Here is a 9,822-nt window from a genome sequence, read left to right as displayed (position 1 = left end):
AGAATCCTTTCTTCGTTTCGTACACGAAGACGCACTGCTGGACCGGTTATCCCGATATTATGCACGATACCCAGTTTCACATAATTATTGCACAACTCGTAAAACTGTACGTTCACTTGGCTCTCGTGCACGCCCGGAAAATCATTCCACGTAAATTACGGCCGCGCGATAACTATTTTCTCCCGCTAGCCCGTATATTCCTGCAGAATACACTTCATTTTCACTATTAATTTACTACGCGAACATAAGATTTTTATTAAAACCGTCTGAGCTCTCGCAGGCTGTTGCCAGAGTGCATACGCCAGCAGCACGCAACTACAGCTGAGCGGACATGCGAGTGTAAGCGTACGTGTGAGCTCGGCGCCTGCGCATTATGATTACACTCACATGTCCGCTCAGCTGTAGTTGCATGTAGTTGCTGCTAACGTATGCACTCTGGCAACAGCCTGCGAGAGCTGAGACAGTTTTAGTAAAAATCATGTGTCGCGTAGTAAATTAACAGTGAAAATGAAGTGTACTCTGCAGGAATATACGGATATGATTGTGGCATACGGGCTAGCGGGAGAAAATGCTTATCGCGCGGCCGCAATTTACGTGGAATGATTTCCCGGGCGTGCACGAAAATTAAGTGGACGTATAATATTACGTGTTGTGCAATAATTATGTGAAACTGGGTGTCGTGCATAATATCGGGATAACCGGTCCAGCAGTGCGTCTTCGTGTACGAGATGAAGAAAGGATTCTGGAAGCATTTTATGAAAATCCTGGAACTAGCGTACGTCATGTGGCACACGAATTTGGTTTTTCGCGATACGCAGTACATCATGCTTTACGTGTAACGGATTACGTCCGTATCATTACCAACGCGTGCAACATATTTTATCGAGGGATTTTCAACCACGGATCAATTTTTGTGAAGGTACTGTCATCATCAATTTTTTACATTTACGATATATTCAGCGTACAATAAAATTTTGAACAATTTTCACAAATATTTAAATTGAGAGTGGAATAGGCCTATGGGGGAAACCACTATAAAAGAAGCGCACCATGCTATCTACCGCAAGGTGGTGTGGAAATGATAGCGCATCATTTTCTCGCCACTAAAAGGACGGGTCATTTTTCGGCGCGGTATTGCGATATATCGCACGCCACCATCATGTCTCGGAGAGCGATCCGCCCATCGCTTCGCCGTGCGCCTAGTATAGGATTACAGTGGGACGACTCTCGTCGCCGCGCGCTTCTACTCACGCAGATTGGCCGATATTCTTTATTTAATTTTTCGTTAATTATTGCGAATATCACAAAGCAGTACAAGTCCTTTCTTCTTAATTTAAGCCAATCTACCTCCTTACTTCGTATGGGCTAAAATCTCCATTACACCTTGTATATATATATATATATATATATATATATATATATATATAATTATCACAATTTAAAATTGTTAATTATATTTTATGTTTAATTTAATTAAATATATAATTAATTACATAATTAATCTTATGATTTATAGTTTTTATATAAATATTTGATGCTACAGTTTAAATTATAATTTAAAAGAAATGGCCAAACTTGATTACTTTTAAAGATAAGTGTATATGTAAAATGAAAATATATCTTGAATGTTTAATGACATTGAAGGTAAAAAGTATTGGAAATGGTAATAATAAAGATAATAAAGTATGAAAGAAACGGTGTAAGTTTAAATAAAAATAAAATTAATTTAATTTAAATAAAAATAGTAATTATAGCAATATAGTGTATTACTTACTTGTCCTTTACATATATACGGATACTCTGCCAAAATATCTCTTCAGTAATCATATGTTGTAATATACGCAATACACTGGATACTATAATTATATAATATCTTTCGTTGTCACATCAATAAATTTTGCATAAATTTTATAACTTTATCAAGCCAACTTTTAACTATTTTGGTGAAGTTATGAAGAACCTTTCGTTCATTCAAATGTTTACAGACAATTTACTTATAAGGCAGCTAATTGAGTCTTCAACAAAACGAAAATATTTTCCTGTATTGAAAATAGTACGATATTATAATCAGCCTATCGGACTGATAAAAGTAACGATACAACATAGAAATTTACATAAGATAGTGAATAATGACATATCTATGTCGTATATTACGCAGTTGGGTGACTGGATAGTATTTAATAAACAACAAATAAGTAAGTTTACATTAAATTTATTACATTTGATAGTGTATATCATACATACACATTGGAGAAAAAGATTTACATTATTGAAAATATTATTTATTATATTATGTATTATGTATTATGTATTATGTACATTACATTTATTATACATTAAATATACATACATACATACGTACAATTATTAGAAATATTCAACTTTCATGCAAAATGATTTTATACCTAATATAATATACAATTTGCATTTCCATTTATGTTCACTTTATGATACATTTTTGATCTGTGTTAATGTATAAAAGTATAAGTACAAAAGTATAAACAGACACTTTTACTGATAAACCCTTTGAAAGAATTATATATATATATATATATATATATATATATATATATATACAATTTATTTATTTTCGGCAGGATATTATCGAGTCAATTACGATATCGAGAACTGGCGAAGAATTGCAAGTTATCTAAATTCTAAAAATTATATGAAAATACATGTTTTGAATCGTGCTCAAATTATCGATGACGCTTTCCACTTAATGATAACAAACCAACTTAATTCCACTGTATTCTGGAATATTACGAAATATCTATCACGAGAAACAGACTACGTGGCATGGTATCCTATGTTCAAAGCTTTGAAATATCTGTCCAATATCTTTCTATTTCAGGAACCAATATATTTTAATATCAAGGTAATAACACATATTATAAACAATGTCAATAATGATGCCTTAAACATACTAAAAACATATTACTTATTGCACATATTAATATTGTGTGCATTTATAACAATAATTATTAAGTGCTTTCAGAAAAAATACATACAATAAAATACATGTAGCTAAAAAAATTTGATTACGATTTTTAAATATATTTTGGATGAATGATAAGTATCTATTTCTATTCGAATAGAGTATATACTAATTATAAAAAGTTGGAGAGGAAAATAGAGAAAAATATGAAAATTGCAAGTTATCTAAATTCTAAAAATTATATGAAAATACATGTTTTGAATCGTGCTCAAATTATCGATGACGCTTTCCACTTAATGATAACAAACCAACTTAATTCCACTGTATTCTGGAATATTACGAAATATCTATCACGAGAAACAGACTACGTGGCATGGTATCCTATGTTCAAAGCTTTGAAATATCTGTCCAATATCTTTCTATTTCAGGAACCAATATATTTTAATATCAAGGTAATAACACATATTATAAACAATGTCAATAATGATGCCTTAAACATACTAAAAACATATTACTTATTGCACATATTAATATTGTGTGCATTTATAACAATAATTATTAAGTGCTTTCAGAAAAAATACATACAATAAAATACATGTAGCTAAAAAAATTTGATTACGATTTTTAAATATATTTTGGATGAATGATAAGTATCTATTTCTATTCGAATAGAGTATATACTAATTATAAAAAGTTGGAGAGGAAAATAGAGAAAAATATGAAAATTGTTACCATTTTTAATAAAAGCATGATATTCATAATGACGATTTAAATATCATTAATTTTTAGATAGAAAATTAGTAGGAAACATATATGTACATCAGTTATTTGTGTGTTTAATACACACACAAACAGTTAAAAAGTTATTAAATTATATTATACATATAATGTCTACATGTATGTCTATATGTCTACATGTATGTCTATATGTCAAAATATGTATTTTTGTATGTATATTTTAATATGGACATGTGTGCATGTGTTAAGCATGTGTGAATATGCACGCAAGTAAAATTCAAATTTGTGTAAATACGTATACAATATAAGTATAGCTATACATATAATAGATATCTTTATAAAAAGAAATTTAGAGCTGTTTACCAAGACAAAACGTTCTTAATATATAAAACCATGTAAAATACATTTGCGCAAGATGTCTTTCGGTATGGCAAAATATAATGCAAGAATCGAAAAATATAAAATTTATATCAAGTAACAATATAAATACATATAAATATATATATTTATATATTTAGGGGAAAATGCTAAACTTACTAAACGATTTGCTTGATAAACTTAAATACGATGAAGTTTCTAATGAACACGATCTTACAAGGAGTTTAAGAATGGAGGCTGCGAAATGGGCATGTAATCTTGGTGGTCGTATATGCATAGAAAAAGCCCAACGTAATTTGAATCGACATCTCGCTGATCCCGAAAAGAACACGTAATTTTTCCTGTATATTTTCGGTTATTTTTTAATTTAATTGTTTTGTAGATACATGTACAATGTTTATTACATTATTTGATCAAAATTTAACTTTATTAGATTATGTTATGAAATTATAATTTGTTAAATTATTTGACCAAAATGTAAGATTAATATGTGCAAAACTTTTATAGCAGAATATGTTTCTTGTTGAATCTCGTAGACTTTTGCCATGGTGGAAAGAATGGACATACTGTCAAGGTTTAAAAGTATTGCACTATTCTCTTAGCAATGAAGATTCTCCTTGGTGGGGAGTATATCGTCTGGGAAAAGAAAAATTTAAACCTAAACTTTTAAAATTTCTCACTTGTCCTGAGGATCCACAATTTATCAAAACCTATTTAAATCTAATAAAAAATGATAGTACAACATCGATTACGTTTTTAAGAGATTTTTCCGATCAAGATTATATTAATTATTTTCTTTTTACTATCGCGAAGCACGCAAGGAATCCTGTAGTACTCAGTTTCATATTACACAATCTTGAGAATATAAAACCTCAGTAATACAGTTTTCTCTCCGTAAATATATATCTATCATTCAACAATTTATGTGTGTATCAATAAATTTATTATTTTACTGTTATAGACAAGTCAGCGGGTATGCAATGTTTATTGTTATTATTAATCATGTGTATTCTACGAAACAACTTGGAAAGGTAAAAATTGCATGTTTATATATACGTAAAATAAATAACCACGATGTAACATAAATTTATTATTTAATGTTGTTGTTGAATATCAAAATAATTTATTTTAGATATACGATTTCCTAATAGATAAATTTATTAGTGCAACAGAAGTTGAATTAAATGAATGTAAGAAGTTATGGTTTTTTGTGAAAGAGAGAAATACGGACGTAAAAGTAAATTTTATGAATATTATACTAATATTCTACTTATATTCATACTTATTAATCGTTGATTTATTGTTTTCATATAGTATATATTAATATCACGGCATCTCTCCCAATATCTCTCCCAAAGTAACAAGCAAAAATTAATGTCATTTAACTTTTTTTATAAAATAAGCATATTTTTATTCTAATTTCCGAAAATATACTATTTCCAAAATATATAATTCTTAGTGAATGACAGAGTGGGAAAGAGTGATTGAGCAAGTGAAAGCGAAAGAGAAAGAGAATTTCTTTGCTTGGAAACTTTAGTGATTTTAATAAAAATCGATTTATATAAATTTTTAAAATTGAATTTATAAGCTTTAGATTTAAATCTTAATTAATCTAGATGTTTAGCTCTTAGTTAAATAAATTTAAATATTTTTCAATATGATTGAGAAAGTATTACGTAATGTGATTTACATACTTTAATATTACACGAGCCATTTGTTTATTAAAATAAAAATTTAACAAAGATGGATAAGTTAAGAAGAATTAACGCATTTGCTAGATATAACAATTATAATATTATAATATTATAATGTTATCTCTGTGACAGCTGCAGCTCATATAAATTTCTAATTTTATTTTTAAAATCTCTAATTCTAAATTTTGATTTTTATTTGTCGAAAGTTACTTGCAAAGTATTATTTATAAGCATTCCTTGCAAACAAAAGAGTTGTTAAGTAAAATATAGTGCACCACTATACACATAATATAATAGAGCACATAGTACAATAAAAGAATGATTTTATTCTCATTTCAGCAAATTTGTAATTTTCATAATCCATAATTATTATTTATTCCTATTATATTTAAGATTATTATTATTATTGTATGTATTATACAGGGTGACCCATTTAAGTTGATAATGCGAAATATCTCAAAAACGAAGCGTTGAAGAAAGAAATGTTTTAAACAAAAGTTAATTGACTTTAAGGGGGCCATAAGATGGTGTCATTGGTTTGACCTTGAAAAGTTGTTTGAAGGTCACGTGAAGGTCACCTTCAATTTTTTAAATAGAACCCCCAATTTTATATTACTTATTCTTGTAGCTTATCTCGAGAGCTTTCCAAAACACTATAATAAAGTATTTCTTCATTGAGTACTTTTCGAGTACATAGTTGTTTCGAAGAAAAAATATGTAATTTGCAATTAACAATTACATATTTTTTCTTAAAAATAACTATGTGTTTTTTTTACACCAATTGAGTCCTCTCCTTATTTTGTACATAAAAGTATTAAGGTAAAATAATCGAAAAATGAATATTTTACAAGATACATTTTACGGTTTATGTAAAATTAAGAAATGATTTCAAGCCTTATAACTTAAAAAGTACTCAATAAAGAAATACTTTATTATAGTGTTTTGGAAAGCTCTCGAGATAAGCTACAAGAATAAATAATAAAAAATAAGGGGTTCTATTTAAAAAATTGAAGGTGACCTTTTGTGACCTTCAAACAACTTTTCAAGGTCAAACCAATGACATCATCTTATGGCCCTCTTAAAGTCAATTAACTTTTGTTTAAAACATTTCTTTCTTCAACGCTTCGTTTTTGAGATATTTCGCATTATCAACTTAAATGGGACACCCTGTATATATGTATTAAATATATTAATATTATGTGTGTGTGTGTGTGTGTGTGTGTGTGTGTACACATACACGAGATAATGTTTAATATAATATTTATTAATAATTATTGGCTATTCACACTAATACTTAATACCGATATAATCTGTTTTAGACAAGCAAATTAATAGAATTAGCAGATAATTTCAGATGTATGCAGCAATATATTTCAAATATTGAAAGCAAGATACAAATGCGCTTTTTCGAAATCAAAAGTCAACAGAATTACTTTCAAAATTTTGTCAAATATCAACAATAACCGTTTAATAAAAGTAACAATTGTAACGCGAATACATCTATATATCTTTTTTACAAATAGCTTTTTATAATGCTTATAGTTTTCGATTTATTATTTATGCTTATGTGCGTTAATAATATATAATTAAATGCACGTGCATTTACAAGGATTCATTTTGGCCTGCAATTCACTGATGTTTCTATTTCCTTATTAACATGAAGTAATGCAAAGTGTAAATCATGTAATTATAATATATATAAATAATTATAATTAAATTATGTTATATTATATGAATAATTCTAATTATATTAAATGAGAAAGTATCTGCAATATATTTAACATTATATTATTAATGTACTAAAAATGTATTATCTAATTTATATTGTATTCTGATTTATTATTTAAATTGTATTTGATATGTTCTACATTTGTAACTTTATTTGTTAATATTTATTAATTTTATTATCTTGAATTAAATTTTTATTATAGATATAATATAGGTATAATAATGCATATTAATATTTAAATAACATAATTTTATATATATATATATATATATATATATATATATATATAACATATATAATATATATAATATATATAATAAATTGTTGTTATAAATTTAATATGTATTATTAATAATTTAAATATGTATTATTAATTGTTTGAAACTCATAATCTTTGTAAATTTCATATAATCTTTGATTTTTATAATAAATCACATGGCGCAATTTTCTTATACATCTACATGTCTATTTCTCTTTACTTCTTACATATTTAAAGAAATGTAACATATATACACTCACGCGCATTCGTGCGAATATTTATATCAATAATAATCAAAAAGAAGGCTATTTTAGTCCAAGCAAAGCGTAGGTAGTAATGCGTGACAAAAAAATTCAATAATTCTTTAAAAATTCTATAATTCTTGATATATTTATACACTCACGCACGCGCGCATGCACGCACTGATGCACACAAATTAATTTGCGCCTACTATACAGGGTGTAACTGAAAAAGCGCCCACGGAGCAAATAGCGTTATTCCTGATTAAAAATCGAGTTGAAAAGTCCTGAACCATTTTTTTCTATAATGCTTAATAAAGCGATAATTATTGAGTAAAGTTGCGCTAATAAGCACCGACCTTTAGACGGGCGCACGTCAGTGAGCCGCGCGCCTAGTAGTGTGCGTGAGCGCTCCGCCATTTCGGCGCTATGTTATGCCGCTATCGTGCAATATTCTTATGCGTTGTAATAATGTGAAAAACTTTAATTTGCATTAAAAATCATATTTCTTCCGTCAAAAGCGTTTCCTTAAAAAAAATTTCGACAAGGAGGCCAAAGGTCGGTGCTTATTGGCGCAACTTATACTCAATAATTACCGCTTTATTAAGCATTATAGAAAAAAATGGTTCAGGACTTTTCGACTCGATTTTTAATCAGGAATAACGCTATTTGCTCCGTGGGCGCTTTTTCAGTTACACCCTGTATAAGCAAATAGTGATATTTTTAAGTAAAAAATAAATTATATAATCATGAATCATTTTTTTCTATAATTTATATTACAATATTAGTTATAACAATAGAAATTATCAAATTTAATTCACTAGATGTCATATAAAAATCACAGCTTTCTATTAGAGTGATATATGTATATTCGTGAACCGCTAGTAGTGTATGTGGTTATATGCTATCCGATTTCAATTTGAGTTCAAATTACGGATGTTCGTTTAAAAAACGGCGTTAATTATAAATTTATTTAATAAATTTCTGTTTTCTGGAGCATCATAAAATATAAATAATTTACGACATTTAAATTATTTGTCATCAAGGAATATTATGTGTTTGTTTAGTTCTTCTCAATTTAAGTTTAGTTCTACGTCATATATCATGTAATAGTGTCATTTATATGGCAGTATTAAACCTAGATCAAAATTAAAGATAAAAAGTGATGACATGACGACTTAAGTGACAGAATGTTAGTACGTACTGTTGTACTAAAAAAATCTAGGAAATCATGTAGAGTAATACGTGTAAGAAATTATGCAATTTAAAATATTAAATATCTATTTAGAATACAAATAAAAAAATTGATTGTGCATAATAATTTTGCAATGAATTATTTTGGGTTTTATGTTTTATAAAAGATAAATAAGTGAAATGTTAGTTTTGTGTGCATGGCCATATCTTTTATCAATAACTTTTTAATAAACAATGAGCGACAGCAAATTTTTTGCTCGAGACTATGTTCTTGTAACAACATGCCAAAGTCAATAATTTATGCGGTTTGCCCCCTTATGCCAATATTTACCATTATTTATTTTCATCAAAATCATTATCCTAAGTATTCTTGTAAAGATATTAGCCGGCGCTTGTTGTTTATTAAAAAGTTGTTAGCAAAGAAAGTATGTGAAGGAAGTTATTTGCAAAGAAATAAATAGTATATTAATGTAATGAATCTCTCAGAAAATGATACATAAATGTTTAGAAATATCAAAATAATAATTTTCTAAGTTAATTATTTTTCAAAGTTATTGAAAGTGCACATAGTATACATACAGCTTAATATTTTTGTATTCTTTCATTTACTAATCTAAATTATTTCTTTGTAAGCATAGAATCGTAGTTTTGTC

The 9,822-nt window shown here is 27.7% G+C and overlaps 1 protein-coding gene across 1 annotated transcript; it reads left to right on the top strand.

Moving 5' to 3' along the window:
- The first annotated feature begins 2,140 nt into the window (after positions 1–2,140).
- LOC145962223 (aminopeptidase N-like) lies at positions 2,141–7,211 on the top strand. The gene is made up of 7 exons (XM_083083190.1): positions 2,141–2,195; positions 2,598–2,878; positions 4,195–4,385; positions 4,591–4,929; positions 5,016–5,085; positions 5,187–5,291; positions 7,068–7,211. Exons 1-7 carry the CDS (start codon positions 2,141–2,143, stop codon positions 7,209–7,211), a joined length of 1,185 nt encoding a protein of 394 aa, XP_082939316.1.
- The last annotated feature ends 2,611 nt before the right edge of the window (positions 7,212–9,822 follow it).

Source organism: Camponotus vicinus, unplaced genomic scaffold (genome assembly GCF_025532165.1).
Source record: "Camponotus vicinus isolate PSW18456_S1 unplaced genomic scaffold, iyCamVici1.0 SCAF_11, whole genome shotgun sequence".
In the NCBI taxonomy this organism is placed as follows: Eukaryota; Metazoa; Arthropoda; class Insecta; order Hymenoptera; family Formicidae; genus Camponotus; species Camponotus vicinus.
Note: the sequence above shows the minus strand (reverse complement) of the source record. Positions and strands in the feature narration are given on the sequence as shown.

Bases quoted from the DNA above. Each gene is read 5' to 3' on its own strand.
- LOC145962223 (XM_083083190.1), top strand. From the start codon at position 2,141: ATGTCGTATATTACGCAGTTGGGTGACTGGATAGTATTTAATAAACAA. The intron at 2,196-2,597 runs GTAAGTTTACAT...TATTTTCGGCAG, and splicing joins ATTTAATAAACAACAAATAA to GATATTATCGAGTCAATTAC. The intron at 5,086-5,186 runs GTAAAAATTGCA...AATTTATTTTAG, and splicing joins CTACGAAACAACTTGGAAAG to ATATACGATTTCCTAATAGA.